The sequence below is a fragment of the Carettochelys insculpta genome, chromosome 2 (genome assembly GCF_033958435.1).
Source record: "Carettochelys insculpta isolate YL-2023 chromosome 2, ASM3395843v1, whole genome shotgun sequence".
Lineage (NCBI taxonomy): Eukaryota > Metazoa > Chordata > Testudines > Carettochelyidae > Carettochelys > Carettochelys insculpta.
The window spans coordinates 119,610,114-119,631,075 of NC_134138.1; the positions used below are offsets into that span (position 1 = coordinate 119,610,114).

The 20,962-nt window shown below is 44.2% G+C and overlaps 2 protein-coding genes across 3 annotated transcripts in view; one reads left to right on the top strand and one right to left on the bottom strand.

The window, feature by feature from the left end:
* The first annotated feature begins 134 nt into the window (after nt 1–134).
* On the top strand, nt 135–16,385 carry NOL7 (nucleolar protein 7). Its single transcript, XM_074987616.1, has 8 exons — nt 135–385; nt 8,142–8,202; nt 9,476–9,534; nt 10,138–10,166; nt 11,228–11,312; nt 13,004–13,125; nt 13,213–13,290; nt 15,916–16,385. Exons 1-8 carry the CDS (start codon nt 198–200, stop codon nt 16,056–16,058), a joined length of 765 nt encoding a protein of 254 aa, XP_074843717.1. The 5' UTR covers nt 135–197; the 3' UTR covers nt 16,059–16,385.
* Nucleotides 16,386–17,930: 1,545 nt separating this feature from the next.
* RANBP9 (RAN binding protein 9) overlaps nt 17,931–20,962 on the bottom strand; it is a 73,212-nt gene continuing 70,180 nt past the window's right edge. For both annotated transcript variants that reach the window (XM_074987615.1, XM_074987614.1), the window contains exons 13-14: nt 19,759–19,870; nt 17,931–18,908 (exon numbers count right to left, since the gene is read on the bottom strand). In XM_074987615.1, the coding sequence (XP_074843716.1) occupies nt 18,778–18,908; nt 19,759–19,870 (243 nt within the window). In that variant the 3' untranslated portion in view covers nt 17,931–18,777. The remainder of the gene's footprint in view (nt 18,909–19,758; nt 19,871–20,962) is intronic.

Below are 20,962 nucleotides of genomic sequence, written 5' to 3' on the forward strand. Positions count from 1 at the left end.
GTGTCGCGCTGGTTGTTCCTTCACCCCCCAACCGGAGCGCGGCCGCGGGCCGGGTCTGGGCACGCACCCTGCGTCGCCGTGCGTCTGACCGACGGGGGACGCCCGTACAGCGTGACGCGGAGTGGGGCGGAGCTCGCCGCGCGGGGAGCTTCGTCGTCTGCTTCCGCGTCAAGGGGTGAAAGGGGGCAGGCGGGGCCATGGCGGCGACAAGGAGGCGGCGCGCGATGCTGGACGAAGAAGCCGCCGCCGCCGCGCTCCCGGAAGGCGCTGCCGCTGGGGAGGATGAAAACGACGACGAAGACGAGGCGCCCGAGGAAGTGACCTTCGAGAGGGCGAGAGCCGCGGCGGAGGCCGAGCGGAGGCGCGCCGGGGAGACAGCGCGGCGGTAAGAGCCCGGCTTAGCGGCCACCCCGCGCGGCCCGGGCACGCTCGCCCCTCCCCCCGCGCCGGGCAGGGGGCGGGGCTCGCCTTGCTGCCTAGAAACAAACGCGCCGCTTCGCTGGAGCGGCCCAGGCGCGTGCGACTCGGCAGCGATGCCCGCCCTGTCCCTGCGCCGCCGCGTGGGCGGCTCGGGCTGGCCCGTGCCCGGCGCTGCGCAAATGTTCCGCCTACAGCGGTGCCGGGGTAGGAGAGAGCGGAGGCTGCCCGCAGCGCCCCTCGCTCGGGCGTTGTGCGCCTGCAGGACCAGGCCGCGGGCGGTTTGGGTGGGGTGTGAAGCGGCGCTAGTTCTGCTGGCGGCTGTCGGGACAAGCCCGGGGGAATGCAGGAGTCCTCCGCCGAGCGCTGCTAATGAATAGGCCTGTCACAAGTTGTCCGGCCTGGGTGGAGCGCCCGTAAGGAGCACACTAGCCCCCCGCGCTCTAGCCGCTGCCCTGGGTGGGGGGGCCTTCGCAGCCGTTAACAGGTACCGGTTTTGGTAAATGGCCTAAGGTTGTGCTTTAAGGGGGTCTTACGTCTCCATTCTTTCCCGCACTGGAACCACGCTTAGGGGAGGAGAATGAAGCCCAATAGCATCATGGGAGATTCTGCTGGGCACTCAGGGTTATGGCCTACCTACCCAGTGATACCTGGTGTAAGCAAAGCAGATAAAGTGAGGGCACTCTTAACCTATTGTTGTTCACTGATTGAACAGCGTTATTGGTGCTTTCAGTCACTATAAAGCAGCCTTTTGTATTTCAGCTTTTATCCCCAGCCATGTTCCTAGGAAAATTTGATTTTATAAACATGTTTTATTTACACCTTGTTTACATTAGGGTGATAGTAAATCTGTTTCCATCCACAACAGTTTGAGGACACAGACAGGCTGCCACAAAAATACTTTGCACTAATTTAGAATGTTGTGATGTATGCCAGCATGCCCATCAAGTGCAGGGCCTAGCTCAGAAATGTAAGTAGATAAGTAACAGAGAGAAAGCCGCGCTAGTCTGTCTACTATCAAAACAAAAAAGCAGTCCAGTAGCACTTTAAAGACAAACAGAATAATTTATTAGGTGATGGGCTTTCCTCAGACAGACCCACTTCTTCGGATCGCAGGCATACCAGAACAGACTCAATATTTAAGGCACAGAGAACCAAAAATAATCAAGGTTGACAAATCAGAAAAATATTATCAAGGTGAGCAAACCTTGATTACTATTTTTCGTTCTGTGCCTTAAATATTGAGTCTGTTCTGGTATGTCTGTGATCTGAAGAAGTGGTCTGTCCCACGAAAGCGCATCACCTAATAAATTATTCTGTTAGTCTTTAAAGTGCTACTGGACTGCTTTTTTTGTTTTGTAAGTAGATAAGGTTACGAAGAGCTCTGTGAGACTGAAAGATTATCCATTAGAAACTTAGTAAAAGGTAATTCATACATGTCATCTCTTTAGATGTGGTGTGCATTTGTTTCTGAAGCTCTTCTTATTTTAGGCTGGCCACTCAGAGCTCAAGGGGACCTCAAGGAGGGTGCCTTCCCCCTTGAAGGAAAAAAAGCTGGGGAGGAGACTGGCTCATGTTTTCTGCTTTGCAAGTCCTCAGTCTGCAGTCAATACAGGTCCAGCTGTGATTTGTTTGTAGTTAGTGGATGAGTGTGGGTAGGTGCTGGCCACTCAGTGAGAGCTTATTGTCCTCAGGCTGGGTGGAAAGGCAGGAAGAGGCAAGGCAGCCCTGTGTGAGTATGGGTTGGGGGCTGGGATAGAGGTGTGCGTGAGCCCTTCCCATGTGAAACCTAAAGCACAGGCTCTCAATGGGGGAATCCAAAAGCCCTCTCAGGGCAGTGAGTGCTAAGCCCAAAACCCAAAGCCTGAACCCTAGTGTGCGCCCCCCCCCCCCCCCAGCCGACTCAGGAGCTGCAGGGCTGAAGCCCTGATCCACCTCAGCGGCTCTCACTGGGCTGAAGCCCTTTACTCTGACAGCCTGCCTTTGATGAAGCTGTGGGGCTGAAGGCAAGAAACAGGGAGCTGAAGCCCTGAACCCCAATATACATCCCCTACCCAGGGCTGAAACCCTGCTCACCAGTGCCCCTGTACTTCACTGGGGTGAAGCCTTGATCTCTGGTGTGTCCCCCTCGCTCTCATTGCTGGGATCTGCATGGCTGAATATCCAAGACCTGGTGACCACTGCAGGGCTGAAGCCTTGATCCATGGTTGCCTCTCCTCCCTCAATCAAGGAGTGTTGGGGCTGAATCCTGGATCCCTGTGCAGCTGGAGCCCCCTGAACCATTGGGCAGAGCCAGGGGGTTCTGAGGATGTTGCCACTCCCCAAAACTCCACTGTATGTGCAGGGCAGTCCCAGGCATCTCCGCCTTCTTCCTCTCCCCACCCCCGTGGCCACTTTGGAGGTGGGAGCAAGAGTTGGACACTGTGGGGCAACTGCTTCTCTGGCTGGCAGTCATAGTGTGCCCCACAGCTCCCAGCCCCCTTTTCTCACACAGGCAGTGAGAGATGTGGGGTAGAGGACCCAGTTCCATGGTTGGGAGAGCCCTCTTTGCAAGTAATCCATAAGATACTTCTGAGCTACTCCCTCCCCCAATTCCTGGCCACATGCAGTCCCTAGCCACCCCTTCCCTGCACCCTGAGTTACCTTCTGTCCACATAGATCTCCTAGTAACCCCCTGCCTGCCCCCAACCTATCCTCCTGCTCATAGCCACTAGCCAACCTCTCTCTCTCTCTCTCTCCATTAGGTGAGCACAGCCCCATCCCACCTCAAGTTTTAATTTTTGGTTATGCCTTCTTCCTGCCACAGTCAAGATAGGCTAGGTGGTCCCTGCCCCCGCCCCCCAAAATAGAAGTCATACTGCACTTATACCAGAGTGCATCCCTGCCACTTGGCCCTGATGCCCAGAGCCACTCTTGCCGTCTTGAGCCCTGGGGTTCTTATAGCATTTGGGAGCGAGAGACTACTGCATAGTTTGATTGTTATTGAACTGGCTTGAATTCAGGTAATCTTAACTGGGTGTCCCGTATATTTCACCATAGGGAGATATGGTCACCCAACCATAGATCTTTGTTTTCAAAATGTTTTACAATTTTTGTTGCTCTCCTCTGGAGTCTCTCCAGTTAGTCCTTATCTTTCCTGTACTGTGGTGCACAGAACTGGATTAACCCACCTGAGACCTCACCAGTGCCAAGTAGAGCTGACCAGTTACTTACACCTCATGCCTTATGTAACACATTCCTGTGAATACAACCCAGAATGTTGGCTTCTTTTTGCAGCTGCAATGCACTGTTGACTCATTTTTAACTAGCGAGCGCCTCTAAGTCCCTGCTCCTTTTCTACAATACTGAATAGCTGGTTTTCCCCCTATTTTGTAGTTGTGCGTTTGCTTTGCCATCCCAAAGTGAAGTATTTTGCACTTATCTTTCTTGATGTTGAATTCAGGCCAAGTCTCCAATTTGTCATGGTCATTATGAATGCTAATCCTATCCTTCAAAGCGTTTACAACCCCTCCCAGCCTTGCCAGCTACAAATTTTTTAAGAATATGTTCCCCTCTCTCGTTCAAGAAGTTATTAATGCACATGTAGAATTACTAGCAGACGTAAGTTCCTTCTAAGCTGCCTAATAAACCTTGAAAGTGGGGGATCGGGGTGCCTGCACAGAGCACTGCTGTTCTATCTCAGCCCCAGCAGAGTTGCCTGTTGGGATTGCTTCTTGTGGGGAGAAGGGTGTCTCGGTCCTTTCTGGGCATGGCTGCTCTGTGCTGGGGTTGACCCCTTCCCCAGTCCAGTTGCAGCTGCTCTGAGTTTTCAGAGTAAAATTGATTAGGCACCTGAGTTTGTCTTCTGAGCATGCGCACTGCCGCCTTATTCTGGACAGCTGGATGCTGATATCCTATTTAATCCTGAGTGAATCACAGACCAGGAAAGCTAGGGACAGCCAATGCTTACCTAGTGTAAAGGTCCCATCCGGAGGTACTCAGAGGCCTCCTACTGGATTAGATGCCATTCATAATGTTGCTGGAGGATGCCCTGCCCTCCTTATAATTTCCAAGCACTCACCTGGAATGTTGGGAGACACATTCAGTTCCCCTCTCAGACAGAAACAGGAAGAGAATTTGAACTGGGGTTTCCCAAAGCCCAGCTTGAGTGTTTGAACCACTCAAAGTTGGGTACCACCATCACTACCACTGACTCTTCATTCTCCAAAGGAACAGCTTAGACACCTGGGCCCCAGAGAGGAGTTGGGATATTTGGATCACCAGGTAGAGCTAGATGCCTACCTGCAGTAGATGCTTAGATACTAAACTATGTGATGTAATGGTCCTCTGGTTGTCATCTCTCACTAGGCAGCTTGGCATCTGCCTGCCTAGCACGCTGGCTTTTGTGGATCCCACTCTGAAGTGCCTTTTTTCACTATTCATTGTGTAGGGAGTTTGGGCACTTAACAGGATGTGTGAATCAGAGTGGTGTTCCTGTGATTTTTCTGGGACCCTAAAAGCTAGGCACTGTGATACTGAGCATTGCAATGGCTAAGTCCCTTTGTGAATCTAGCCTTTTCCTGTTTTGTTTGACTTAGAGTAGTTAAAGTGGGAGCATTAATTCTGAGCTAAAAACTCATGGAGGAAGAGGACTGAGAAAATCCCTGATGTAAAGTTGGGGGTTATGTGCTCATGCATTTGTGCAGAAGTACAGGAGTCAAATTTTGTTGTTTTAAAACATGATGGGCTTGTCTACACCACCACCTTCCTTGGAAGGAAGGATGGTAATTAAGGTGTTGGGAGTTTACTAATGAAGTGCTGCCGAGCATAGGGAGCACTTCATTAAGCAAATCATTCCCCCCCCCCCCCCCCCCACCAGCAACTTCGAAGTAGTGACGGGTGAGCCACGGGTAGACACATACCGGTACTTCGAAGTCCCCTTATTCCTCAAGTAAGCACGGCAGTACTTCAGTAGTAAACTCCCAATACCCTAATTGCCATCCTTCCTTCCAAGCAAGGTGGTAGTGTAGACAAGCCGGTTCAGTGTATGCAGTGGGGTCTGTATGGGGAACAGTAATATTGTACCTAACAGTTTATGTTGACACTGTGTTGGTTAGAATTTAAAATTGTTAACAAAGCCTTCAGATCATTTCAGAGTTCTGTATATATTAAATATTTCATAGACTCCTAGGGCTGGAAGGGACTTCAGGAGATCGAGTCCAGTCCCTTGCTTCAAACAGGATCAACCCTGACTAAATCATCCCAGCCAGGACTTTGTCAAGCCAGGACTTAAAAATCTCTAGGGATGGAGATTCCACCACCTCTCTAGGCAACGCATTCCAGTTCTTCACCATCTGCCTGGTGAAAAGTTTTTCCTAATATTCAGCCTACTCCTCTCCTTCAGTAACTTCAGGCCACTGATCCTTGTTCTGCTGTCTGTCACCACTGAGAACAGTTTCTTTCCATTCTCTTTAGAGCTCCCCTTCAGAGAGTTGAAGGCTGCTATTAAATCACTCCTCAGTGTTCTCTTCTGCAAACTAAATAAGCCCAAATCCCTCAGCCTCTCCTCATAGGTCATGTGCTCCAGACCCTTAATCATTTTTTTTTGCCCTCTGCCGAACCTGCTTCAGCGCATCCATATCCTTTCTATACTGGGGGGCCCAAAACTGGACACACTAACTCCAAATGTGGCCTCACCAGTGCCAGATAGAGGGGAACAACTTCTCTAGATCTGCTTGAAATGCTCCTCCTAATGCACCCCAATATGCCATTAGCCGCCTTAGCTACAAAGGCACACTGTTGACTCATATCCAGCCTTTCATCTATTATAATCCCTAGGTTCCTTTCCACTGTACTGCTACTTAACCAGTTGGTCCCCAGCCTATAACAATGCCTGGGATCCTTTTGTCACAAGTACAGGACTTTATGCTTCTCCTTGTTGAACCGCACCAGATTTCTTTTGGCCCAAACCTCCAATTTATCCAGGTCACTCTGGAGCCTATCTCTACCCTCCAACATATCTACCTCTCCCACTAGTTTGGTGTCATCCACAAACTTGTTGAGGGTGCAATCCAGTCCCTCATCCAGGTCATTAATAAAGATGCTGAACAACACTAGCTCCACAACTGAGCCTTGGGGCACTCAACTTGGAACAGATGCCCCCCATCCAGATATTGAGGCATCGACCACTGCCTGTTGAGCCTGACGGTCAAGCCAGCTTTCTGTCTTGCTTATAGTCCATAGATCCAATCCATACTTCCTTAACTTGTATACAAGAATGTTGTGGGAGACTATTAAAAGCTTTGCTGAAGTCAAATTATATCACATCCATGTCTTCTCCATGTCCACAGAGTCTGTTACATCATCATAGAAGCCAGTCAGATTGGTCATGCAGGACATGCCCCTGGTGAATCCATGTTGACTATTTTTGATCACTTCCCCTCTTCCAAGTGCTCCAAAATGGATTCCTTGAGGATCCCATCCATTATTTTCCCAAGGACTGAGGTAAGGCTGACTGGTCTATAGTTCTCTGGATTATCCTTCCATCCTCTTTTTTTAACGATGACACTACATTCCCCTTTTCCCAGTCATCTGAGATCTCTCTCAATCTCCAAGAGGCTTCAGAGATAATGGCCGAAGGCTCTGCAATGATGTCTGTCAATTCCCTCTGTACTCTTGGGGTGCATTAAATCCAGACCCCTGAATTAGCGTACATCTAGTTTTTCCTAGGTAGCTCTTAACTGGTTCCTTCCCCACCGAGGGCTGCCCTCCACCTTCCCATGCTGCGTTGTCTAGCACCGTAGTGTGGGAGCTGTCCTTGTCTGTGAAGACTAAGGCAAAAAAAGCATTTAGTACTTCAGCTTTTCTTGCATCATCTGTCACTAGGTTGCCTCTCTCATCCAGTAATGGCCCCACACCTTCCCAGATAACCCTCTTATTGGTAACATGCCTGTAGAATCCCTTCATGCCTTTCACATCCCTTGCCAGCTGCAGTTCCAGTTGTGCTTTTGCTTTCCTGATTACTGCCTGGCATTCTCCAGCCATATATGTATACTCCTCCTTAGTCAACTGTCCACATTTCCACTTCTTATACACATCCCCTTTGAATGTAAGCTAACCAAGGATTTTCCATGTTAAGCCAAGCTGGCTGCCTACCATATTTGTGTTCCTTACTATGCAGCGGGATGGTTTGTTCCTGTGGCTTCAGTAAGACTTCTTTAAAATGCTGCCAGTTATCTGGAACTCTTTTCCATCTTCATTTCCCATCCTGCTCATCAGTTCTCTCAGGGCATGAGCGTCTGCTCTTTTGAAATTTGTGTGCATACAGTGTTTAACTGTGTGGCTGAACTACAGTAAGAGACTAATAAACACCATCTTCAGTCACGGTTTTGCATACAGTAACCCCATGGTTTGAACTCTGTACAATGCTTTTCCAAACTAGAAAAATATTTTTTATTTGTGTCCAATGGTAGCAAATAGTGATGGATTTATCACAGCTGGCTGGCCCCTGGAAGTGGGGCATGCTAGGAAATTGACAGGTGAACCTTATACAGCACGATTTGCTATCCTTGGACCAGAGGATGGAGAAACACAGAGCAAATTGTGACAAGCAGATTGCTCCCATCACAGCTTGCTCTGTCTGAACCCAAAGATGGGCAAAGGCACAAAATTGTGACAACACCAGCGCTGACCTGCATGTTCTCTTCCTTCCTCCTGCCCCCCCCTCCCCCCCCCCCCAACCACAGGGACAGGGAGCTGCTGAAGGAGAAGCGGAGGCGGCGAGAGGAGTTGTTCAAAGATCAGAAGGTGAGGGGTGTAGTTGGGCCAGGCCAGGTTGCCTTGTGCTCTGTGATCACACGTCCTGCTCACATGTGCTTGGCTGTTGCAAAAGCAATTTAGGCTGCAGGCCAGGAGGTGCCCTTATTTGCCATGAGCCTGGATGATGAGTCACACCATGGTGCGGGAAGGATGTTGGCCCTCTGCCCAGGGACAGTGTGGGAGTCCACTCAGTGCAATCAGGGTATTAATGTTTTCTGGTTAATATTGGGTAATCCTTCTCCATCCAAGTAGGATGTCCTAGTACTGTGATTTGGCTTTTGGCAGCCACATGCCACTTAGCCCTGACAACCCACAACAGGCAGGTTTGGGGAACTACAGGCAGGGAAGAAATCCCTGGTAGCTGCCTTTCCTTGTTGTAGCCATGCAAACTGGCCTATGCACAGAGAGTGCACAGGCAGTAAAGACCTGTAGACTGGGAGCTGGGGGGAGGGGGAGGGGAGTGAGGCTGTGGCCAAGACAGTATCAGGGATGGGGCCCCCAGATGCAGGGGTTGCATGGTACCTCTCCCTGCATTTTCCAAGTTGTGCCCTGTTGGGGTCCTGAACCTTGGCTCCAGGAGAGTGGTGGGGGAGCTGGTAACATACAGCTCTGTGGGCCTCCACCTGTCTTTCCTGAGGCACGTGTGCAGGAGACAGCCAGAAAAAGCACATTCCAGCACTTGCTTTCTTGGCTGCAGCCTTGCGAACAGCCTTCCTCTTACTGGCAGCTGCCACATAGAGGCATCTCTTTGCTGGCGCTGTAGGGGTTGCCAGTAAATGGAATATACTGTACTAGGATTTACAAACTCTGTGACTGTCTGAACTGAACAGATGGGCAGGCAGAGTAGCTACCATCTACCACCACTTTTTTTTTAATTCCCTTCAAGGAGTCCAGCAGAGAATCTTATCTCTCCAAGCTCTAGAAGCCAGGTGGAACCTGTGGCTCTATTCAAACCTATTTATCAATAGCTAGGCGTCAAAAAACCACATGAACTTATTTTGAACTTCTGCGCAGTCTACTTATAGCAGGACTCTTCTTCTGTCCTAGACGAGATTGAATTTGTTGGTGGATCTTGTAAGAGTAATCCACTTCCCCACCTTCTCCATGTTCACAGGTTTTTTTTTCCTAACCAGGAATTAAGGTTGACCTTGATATTTCACGAGTTCAAAAATATGTAGAACAGTTTGCTGTCATCAAATACTGCCTTGAAAAGGAAACCAAGAGTTTCAGCCACTCATGCATTTTTCTTAATTTTGTTTAGAAAAGAAAATTACTTCCTGAAAATATTCTAGAAGAGTTAACATCAAGACCACAGATTAAGTAAGTTTAAGTAATACTCTAATGTGTAGAACAGAGACCTAATTTTAATAGGATCGAGCTGTATTTTCTGGCTTGCAAAAAAAAAACCCATAATGAAGACTCTCTGGAGGGCACTCTGGTGCTGATGATTGTGTGTGGGCAAGAACAGAATATATTTCTCTCTTGTAGCTGTACTGTCTCTGCAGGAGTAACACGCTTTTTCTTACTTGCTTTTCTGATTATATTCATGTTGTCTTTCCGGATATAGTTACAATCTGAAAATGTTACCTTGCTCAAATTCTGTGTGTCTTTATTAATGAATTGTGGTGTTGGAAAAGAATGGGTTATGGCACTAATGGGATTGTGCATGTACTGTTAGCTTACTATAAGGTATTTTTGAACATTCAACAGTATAGAGACATTAAAAGACAAAATGATTTCTTAAGTTGTTCCAATCAGTGTCTAATCTTTAAACCTCAATTTCACATACAGAAATAATTTTTTAGGACTCAAATATTTTAAGGAATTATTGACATCTAACATATACGTGTGAATAACCAGAGGCTAACGAGTGCTTTCCTAAACGTGACAAACGTTTCTAAACATTCTTCTTTCCCTCCTCAGCAACAAGCTGTCTGACACAAACAAACAAGGTAAGATATTAACATAAAATGTTTGTTTTTCTCTTCATGATCTCCAAGAGATGTCTATTCTGTGTTAGAACAAGCTGCAGTAGCATTGTTCTGACACAGCGTTCTCGAGAGATAGTGAAACCTGAACTTAACAATTGCTTTCCCTCTGCCATTCTTCTTATCAATGTTGTCCCTAATTTTGTGGCCTCTTAGAGGCCTGCTACGCAAATGATTAAGTGTACACAAGCCTAACAAGCTTATCATTTTGATTCTTGGAGTAGGGCTATATGTGTTCCATGGTTTCATGGCACTATAGAAACAGATGAGAAACTTCTCACCTATGCAGAACTCTTTCAAAGTCATATGAAGTGCCCTTTCATGTGCATATCTCTGTTCTAAAAATATTGTTTCACAGCCTCCCATGACCTATATAAATATTATACCCCCAGTAATTTTGTCTCCATACTGCATTAGAAACAATGAAGTTGAGCTCTAGGTTTCTTGAAAACGCTCTTCACGGGGAATGCTTAGTTCTCTGATATACAGGGAGTGAAGCCAACTGTGGACTATATTTAAGGATTCCCTGGGCTGTATACAACCACAGTGCTATATTATGGATTGCCTACAGCTTAATTGCTCACTTTCACTATAGGAAAACTTGACCTGGTAAATACTGCTCCAGTCATGTTTTGTTCCCTGCTAAATAGCACTGATTCTGGTCTCTTGGGACCTGGCCAGAATAGTGATATACTTACTCTCTCTCTCTCTCTCACACACACACACACCCCTCCCCCCGGCCCTTGTTCAGGAAGGTGGTGATTAAGCTTTGAGTTTACGTTTAAAAGTATGTTCCCCACAGCCCGTTTCATCCTGTGCTCTGCCTGAACTGCTTGTTCAGAAGGTAGCAGTACCTCCTACTGATTGTAACAAAGTATTGCTTTTGTAAATGTTTGGCTCAAAAACCCCTGAATAGTATTTTTTTCTCAAGGACCTGCCTATGGCCAGTTTACCTTATTTCCACCTGTGCTAGCTATGATGTGACAGTATGTGGAAATGGTTTGACTGTGTTGAATCTATTTTAGGTCAGAATGTTGGAGATGGGTCTCAAAATAAGCATGAAGAACATGCCCGGAGACGAAACAAAGAAAGAAAAAAACCAGTTGTTAGGTATGATGCTGGGTAGCTGCACTTCAGTTAGTATTACTGTGCTTAAAATCATTAAGGACTTTACTTCTATATTGAGTTGAAACTTCTATCATCAGTCATGTTACGGTTTGAGACACAAAGCATCTCATCTGACTGAAAGGTGCGAGATAAATTTCTTGCAGTGCAGTGGTATTTCAGTGATGACAGGAATGCTTTTTTGTTCTTTAAAATTAATGTGTGGGCTTCGACATCCCTTGTGTTTATTACTTGATCTTCCTATGGATTTATGCGTCATTCCTTGCCTTTGACTTCCCTTTTGATGCAACAGAAGTGGGCTCCTGAAAACAGCATGTTTTCCTCCCATACTTGTTACTTTTGAAGCAGTATCTATCTGGGAGTAGCTTTTTAAAGGGGAATATGCATGGTTTCAAATGCAAAGGTGTTGCAGTTGGTCTGCAGAGGGGACAGAATATTGAGAAAATGCTCCAGCGACCTGCTATGGTAATAGAGAACAAAGAAAAACTTGCTAAAGTACTAACTGCATTTCAACATTTCTGTGTGTTTCCTTCTCCCTTTTGCCAAGAGCTTCAGGAAACACATAATTCCTCCTGAGCCTACAGGGAAAACTATGCCTGGAAAAAGCATGTTTGTGTGTGGATTCCCCTTGACTGCATGGACTCTTAAGTTCTGAGATTTCATATACAGATCTAAAAACAACGGTTAAGGTTCCTGAAGTGTGCATGAGCAGGATATCATTGTGCAGTAATACTGAGAAATTAAAATGATACATTATACACAGTCCTGTCCTCTTCCTGGAAGCAGTGGGATAAAGCCTTTGCAAAAAGAAATCCCACAGAAAATAATTTTATGCAGATGGTCTGAGCATCCAACTAGTGATACAGGTCTGGAGAATAGTTGGTACTAGCTTTTGAAAGAACATTTTTAAGTTTCCACAACTTAAATTCTATTGAGGTAGAGATCATTTTTGGTGCTGTTGAGCACAGTGGAAAGATGTGTATAAGAACTCATTGATGTGAGCTTTCCTTGGTAGGATAATATAGAAATAGCTCTGTACTTTGCTGAAAGATTATTTTTCTACTAAAGTTCAAAAATACTAGAAGATTGAAACATGCCTTAGAAGGAGAAGCTACTGGTTGAACCCCTCTAGTTTGTCAACATCTGTGGTTCAGCAGGATTTTAGTTAGTCTGATGTCCACTCATCTTGGGTGTGGCCCAGTTTCCCATAAAGTTTATTTTCAGCCACCAGTCCTGACTCTGATGTTATTTAGCTGTAATTTATTCCTAAATGTCTCCTGAGAACCCAGTAAGCAGTGGAAGTGTTGGTAATGTGCTAGACCACATTTCCCAAAATGTGGTCCAGGGCCCAGTTCCAGCCCTTGGAAAATATACAGATTATTGCTGTGTACTATTATTATTGTGAATAAATAATGAACACAGACTTTTTTTTTAAATATGCATTTATATTTTTGGGCCACAAAAAAGGCACTGGAAAAAAAACTGGGTCCCAGCTATATAAAGTTTGGGAAACCCTGTGCTGGACAACATTGACCAGCTTTGGTTCAGCACTACGCAGGTCCCAGTAGAGGTTCAATCTGTAGGAAAAAAGTATCTATGGTAGCACATAGTTGCGCAGTACCTACACTGTTTGGAGGTTATTAACTAACAGACTTATTTAACTTTCACTTGACTAGAATTAAAGGAAGCTATATGGCTGTGCGTTTAAAAGACCAAGATATAACCAGCCAGCACCAACAAATGGCCAAAGACTTTGTACAGAAACATCTATATGGACCAGGCACCAACCGAACTACTGGTAAAGTAACTCTTATAATTCTGTATCGCTTTATGATCAGCTGCCCATATCATAGAGTAAACAACAACTTTCTTTCATTTATTTCAGCAAATCAGTTCTTTTCTTTTGCAAACAAGAAGAGTCCAGTTAAAAAAGCTGCAGTTCAGTTTGTGAACAAATCTTGGGGTAAGTATAACAAACTCAAATTCTTTGTTCAGTATATTGGCATTTTTAGTATTGAGAATGGCAACAAAACGGCAGATGAAATTCAGTGTTGATAGATGCAAACTAACACACTTTGGAAAATATAATCCCAACTATACAGATAAAATGATGGGGTCCGACTTAGCTGTTACCACTTAAGAAAGAGATCTTGGAGTCATTGTGGATAGTTCTCTGAAGATATCCACTCAGTGTGCAGCGGCAGTCAAAAAATGTTGGGAATGATTAAGAAAGGAATAGATAAGACAGAAAATCTCATATTATAAATCCATGGTACGTCCACATCTGGAATACTAGCAGCAACGAAGGGTCCTGTGGCACCTTATAGACTAACAGAAAAGTTTAGAGCATGAGCTTTCGTGAGTTAACTCACTTCTTCAGATGCTGGTCAGCTGGTCACTTGAGTTAACTCACGAAAGCTCATGCTCTAAACTTTTCTGTTAGTCTGTAAGGTGCTACAGGACCCTTCGTTGCTGCTACAGATCCAGACTAACACAGCTACCCCTCTGATATCTGGAATACTGTGTACAAATGTAGTCACCTCATCTCAAAAAAGATATTGGAATTGGAAAAGGTTCAGAAAAGGGCAACAAAAATGATTAGGGGTATGGAGTGTCTGCCATATGAGGAGAGATTAATGAAACTGGGCCTTTTTAGCTTGGAAGAAAGATGGTTAAGGGGGGATATGATAGAGGTATATAAACTCCTGACTGGTGTGGACAAAATAGATAAGGAATTGTTATTTGCTTCATGAGAACTAGGGGGTCACCAAATGAAATGTAATAGGCAGCAAAATAGGACATATTTTTTCACACAGTGCAGTTAACCTGTGGAACTCCTTGCTGGAGAATGTTGTGAAGGCCAAGATTATAGTAGAGTTTTAAAAAGAACTAGGTAAATTCATGGGGGATAGGTCCACCAGTGGCTATTTAGCCATGATGGGTGTGGTCAGTCTCCCTAGCCTCTGTTGCCAAGAGGCTGGAAATGGGTGACAGGGAATGATCTCTTGATGATTACCTGTTCTGTTTGTTCCCTCTGGGGCACGTGGCACTGGCCACTGTTGGAAGACAGGATATGGGGCTTGATGGGTCTATGGTCTGAGCCAGTATGGCTTTTCTTATGATCAGGTAAAGCGAGGTCAAAAACTAGCTGTGCTGGGGTTTGCCTAACAATCTGGAAAAATGCAGTTTAATGTTTATGAAGCAGATGTAACTACTGAAATCTTGTGCCAGAAGCCTTTGGGTGAAGGGAAGGCTAATACACATAAACATTCTATTGCATGGAGCATTAGGCTTGAATGAAATGCAGAGAGTTTAAGAACAGTAGGGAGCAAGGTGGGACACTTTGTTATAGGCAAAAGATGCAATTTTGAAAACTAGGGCCCTGATCCTAAGAACATTTAAATAGGCTTATAAGTGTTTGTGTGAAGTACTGTGACTGGGGCTTGTAGGAGCAGGACTAGAATTTCCTTTACTACATCTGTTAGTCTGCTGGGTCAGCACAGTTGCTTTAAAGTTCACAGCAATGCTGGTTTTACACTCTATACATCAATTGATTATGAGTATAATTTATGTCAAACTGGAGAAGAAAAGCCTCATTCAAGCATTTGTTTTGATTTGTGGATGTTCAGTAGCTGACAGGCTGGAGTGTGCTCACCAACACAGTACTTTTGATTTCACAGTAAGGATGTTGAGGCTCTAAGTAGAATTTAGGGGGGGAAATTAAAATCTTAACAAGTGACTTTAGAAAGTGGAAAGAATATTTTTATCCCAGGTGCTAAGTGAGTTAAGACAGTTAAAGAAGAGAATTAACAGGTGTGTATGCAATGGAAGTTCAAGGGGTACTTTTAATACAGATTTAAAATATCCCTAATTCTAGCAGTTGAAGCACAATATTCAGCTATGTCACTTCAAAAAATGAAGAAAGCTTTTTTTGGGAGTGAGTGCTGTTCAGTTGTGACAGCACTTAGTTATGCTCAGAGGCCAGGTCTACACTGGCTTCCATGCTTTTGAAAAGGGCATGTTAATGAGAGAGTGTGGGAAATGGTAGTGAGGCACTGACATGAATATGGTGTGTCTTGTTAGCATAATAGCAGCCACCTGTGATTCAGTAGTGCTTTTGGAATGCATGTGCTGCCCATGTAGATTGGGGGGGGGGGGGGGGGATTTTGAAAGGATCTCCCTCATTTCAAAAGCTTCCTGCCCCCAGGGGGCATGGGTTCTGAAAGTGGCACTTTTGAATTATGAGGTGGCCATTATGCTAATGAGGTGCTGCATATTCAATATCACTGCCTCTACCATGCCCCTTTCCAAATGGGGGGTGGGGCAACGTTGAGGCAGCCCTCGTGATTTATTCCTTGGGGTTTCAAGAATGTCAGAATTCTCAGTGCTTAGTGGAATCAAGTCAATTGAAACACCTTTCAGAGACATCTCTCAGTACTATGTATGTTGAGTCAAAGGTTGCCCTTTGTTCAGAGTAAATGGGATAAAAGAAATAAGCTTTAGGTTCTATAGGATATCTAGGTAGTTTTCATTTGGAAAAAAGTCTACATAGTGTATAACAAGCTAACACTACATTTTTTGCTTTCAGGATTAGAGAAAAAGCAGAAGGCTAAGCAATTTAAAAAGCATTGGATGGCTACAAAGAATGGTGTCAGCTGTGTAGGGGGAAAAAAACCCAGCCCTCTAAAGGTGGACACTAACTTGCTCAGGAAAATATGGGCTTTATCTTAATTTATTGCCAGTCTGCAAAGTTCCTGTGTTTCACTTTGATACTGTACAGTCAAGATAACATTGGTTAAGTGCTTTAAAAGGTAGAAAGGACATCCACTTCCCTCTGAGTAAACAGTCAGTAAAGTTAACTTTGAGCGTTTTTCTACAGCATACAGTCAAAATGTTTAGATCGTACAGAGGTCATCCTTGTTAAATTTGTGGGTTTTTTCCACAAGTACCATCTGTGAAAAATTCAACAAGTTCCAGTGTGAATCCAAGTTATTGAAAAAATGTAGCTTACACTATAATTGAGAATAAAACCTATTAAGTATAATCTTACTATACAAATGTGTTGTCCATCTGACTGATGTTTTCTGGAAGCAGAGCCCTGGTTTCTCCTGTGTAGCAGATTAACACTGCAGTGGCTGGTGGCTCAAATTACACATGCTAGCCTGTCAATTTTAAGATGAGAAGTGTGGCTGGAGTCAGCAGACCCCAGTGACCTTCCCACTGGAAGAATGCTGTCAGCTTCAGCTATGTTGTTGTGGGGGTCTGACTGTCCATCAGGCTCTGGTGATCATCAAGTTCTGCCTTTGGGGGAACCTTCAAGGTTTGGAGTTTCATAACAACATGTCACCTGCCTCCTCACCTTTTGAGAAATACAAGGCAAGATTGCTTCTATACAGTACAGTACAGTAAGGTCTCAGAGTGCATGACCCTGACCCCATGCCCCAGCCCAGTTTAAACCACCTGCCAGTGGCTCTGGTTCAAGAGCTGCTGCCTGCCCCATGTGGCTCCAGCCCAAACCCACCCTCCCCAGCTGCAGAACACATGTTCTGCAAGACCCCAACTTGTGCAAAATCCAGGTTTACACAAGGGGATGTAGAACAGAACCCTCCCATACTCAGACCTACCACAGATTTCCCTTACTCCACACGCTCTCAGCCATCTCATTAATGTTGCTACGCTAAGAGTTCCTTAATGTTTTCTTCCCCCACCCCTAACATTAACCAAAATTTGTCATTAGACAGGTTCAGGGAGCCCACTCTAAAAAGTTGGCTCATCCTGTTCTAACAAATTTAGAAGTGTGTGAACAAAAGGAAGTGCAAACAGTCAAGATGAAAAAGGTCTGATGATATGCAGGGTGGTCAGTTAAAACCAGTTAACCTAAAGAACAGGCTTTCACCTGTGCAGTTCATGGGGAAGTTGAAGTAAGATTTCAGCATGTGACATCATCAGGCTCAAGTAATGAAGCTATTCTTCATAAAATACCTGAAAACTCAACAACTCAGTAGTGTTTATATGGAAGTGCTCTGTATCAGAACTTGAGAGAAATAAAGGGCCAGAGTCTCAATCTTCAAATAATTAGATTTGTGAGAAGTCAGATACTCACCAACAGGGTTATGTGAGAACTATGCCCTGACACATTGCTATGTTTCTCTCAGGCAGTTGCTAATCGTTGACAACAGCTGAAATATTGGTCCAGGAGCCAAAGACTGGGCAAGCTGGAGCAGTTCCCAAGCAATAAACATATCTTAGGGCACATCAGTACTTACCCATGGATCAATCTCCTACAATTTGACTTAGTGCATTCACTCTGGTACTTAAGGGACATCAACAGGCCCATTTCTCCCCTCCCACTATGGCAATGGCACCAAAGTTTGAGTCAAGCTATGTCAACTCCAACTACCCACCTTAATTTGAACTTATTCCCTAGTGTACACCAGGCCTTAATGCACGCAGTATTTTGCTTATGAGAACCCAGCTTTAACTTTCTACAACCACTTGATGCTTCTGCCCCACACAGAGTTGAAATGAGCAATTGACATCAATTTCAAAAGCAAGAACACAAAGTGAAATCAGCATAGCACACAAATCCATGCTACTAACATCTGTAGAAGTAAGTTTTTAATGGCTGGTTAATTATGATATCACTACATTTTATTGCAATATAGTACTCATTTAAGCACTTTTAAAAATGCAAGGTGTACAAAGATTAAATTAAGACTGTAAATTGACTAATATTTGGTTTTTATATAAATAGAGGTTGTAACCACACTGTGACATGTAATACTGTTATTATACAACAGTTAAACTGGTGAGTCTATAACAGAAGTTGTCCATATTTAAACAAAGAAAGTTGAGAAGACCATGTTAAAAACAAAAACTACTAAGATCAACAGGTAGGGATTGTAAGTAGCAACAAACATATTCACTCAGCTCCTGAGTATTTCAAGTTTTACAGTACACATTAAAAATATTTCTTCCCATCAACACTATATATCCAAACTGTCAGGTGTTTATGCATTTTGCAAGTTACACTGATTGAACTATGTAATAATGAGGGTGGAGGCTGGTAAGTCATCCTGCTTGAAGTTTACGTCACCCACATGCTAACACATCCACAACATTTTCTATTCTTCTGCCCCACCTTAAAGTGGTAGGATTTTTGGTTTGTTTTGAACAATCATTTAAATAATTTGTAATTGTCAGTTTGGATGTCTGACATTATCAGTGATACTTTTAACTCTTAGTTGTCTAAGAGGTTAAAGATGGAAAATTTCTCCTAACACTAAGTTAGAAAATAATTTGCATCATGCTGTAAACTAGGAAGCAACGTAAAGCGACAGACCTGTCCTTAGTACATAATTAAAAGAACCAAATTCCAGTCAGCAAAGCTGATCTCTACCTCCATGTTTTAATACACCACAATACATACTTGAGATCTCCAACTGCATAGCTAGTGTAAATAGTCTTCCACAGTGGCAAATGCACATGATCCAATTCCCGAACGTGCCATCAGTCCTAAACACTGTGAAGCCTGCCCCATTGCTAGGGCAAGTGGTGGCTGCTTTGGCAGATTGTGCGTCTCTGGAAAGATTCAACGATGCAGATATGTAATTTGACCATAAATCAACATCTAAGATGCAGTCTTAGGACTGGAGGTGGCATAGTAGAAAAGATCAAAGATGTACCACTTTCACATACTTTGTGCCTTTCCACTACAAACTAACAAAATGTGATTCTGATTTAGGCAAGTTTATACGTACAATACAGCATGCACATTTCATAATATTGTTAGCTGTCTGAAACAATTAAACTATTGAATTTCATTTGTGCATGAAGTTTTCGGTATTTGTCAAAAGAGAATTTTTGCTGCATGTGCACTTTGGCTGCCCTTAAGCCAGCACTTACCAAGTTACTACAGAATGGATTCTGATACTGCAGCAAAGCCTACACATAAAATAACTGCACTGGAGTCATCAAATGCCTCTGTAGTAATTTTAAAACTGCTGCCTGACAGCGAAAGGCGTATTTACTCTGGTACTCAGTTCTGAGACAAGCACAGCATCATCTAATTGTGGCACTAATAATGTGAATGAGGAGTTTGATTCCAATACCAATGATAGTTATGATAAATTACTGCAAAAAGCAATGCAGTTTTATTCTGTAGTTTCTCTTTTGCATATCGTCATCAGTAAATCACTGGGATAACTGTTCTGTTGCAGGGCGGGGAGTGGAAGGGTGGCTGCCCCTTGTGCCATGACACTTCAACGCTCAAGTGTCAGCATTCTAGTTTACTGATTTTTTTGGTTATTCAACTATACATATGGCAGAATACACAACCCTGGGCAAGAGTTCAGGGAATGCCATGTCCTTTTTGCACATAGCACCACTTACCTGAGTAAGCATGTCTCAGTACAAAACCATAAAGACTTACCTAGTATTGCACTGTTAAGAACGGAGCATACAGGCTCTCTCTGTATTGGGTCAAGCTGGTTTCCAACTGGACTGCTCCAAGGATCCGAATATGCCAGCAAACTGAAGGCATCCTGTCAGAAAATTAGTGTTCAGTTTGTTTTCTAGCTATAAGTCACACAGCTATATTAAGTTAGTGCAGACATACACAGCTATTTTCCTGCTTCTAATCTACAACTAAAAATTAGCTCCTGCCGTAAGACTGGCTCTAAATGCACTTTGTTAATAAATCAGCATACAGGGTTACAGCCTGATTAGTACAATAAGCCCAATACTGTACTTAAGTAAACTGAGCTCATGCCATTTACATCTGCAACCAGTGTTCCCTGAAAGCTGAGTTCTTGAGCTGCCACTCAGGAGAGATTCAGGCAGTGCCCAGCTGATTAGCAGAGTTAGGCTGTGTTTATTGATGGTGCACATACCCATGTCTTGGTGAACATAACATTCATTTTGACATTGGACAGAAAAAAATTAAGGGGAACGCTGCTTGCAACCAGCAATTTCGCATTATGAGAAAAACCTAGAGCCATTTTCAATGTGTGAAAAGACAACTTAGATGAACAGTATTCAGTGATTAGGACAATGAGAAGCTTAAAAACTTTATTCATACTAGAGTGCTATTTTCAGGTGGCAAAAAAATGTGTTTTTTATATGGGAATTATTTTCCACCAAAGTGTCATATAACTATAAAAAGCAGATGGAGAAATTATAAGGGGGGGGGGACCCACAACTGACAAAAAGATCGTCTCTGTGTTCCCCAACCACCTCAAAAGAATCAACCATTAAATCACATTTCAGGCAGTCTCCCAAGCACTCTGTGTTTTGCTAATTCACAGGGTCCAATATTTATCCTATTGGAACCACAACAGCACCTACATAGTCCACATGCTAGATTTAGTAAGAGGAAGGTATGCGATTTGTATTGTGAGGAGGAGACTGCATGCCTTGTATTTTAAATGTCATTTATTGCTAAAGTATATATTCATACTGTAAAACTGCAGCATACACAAGACGGAAAGCCATGCTCCTCAGAATAGAAAAATATTGCAATAGCTCTCCTCATTTTAATGAAAAAATGAGGCTACAATCTAGCTTTGGTTAATGAACCATATACTGCAAAATTCCATTTGGAAGGGCTATCACTGAAAATACTGAAGTAAAGTATT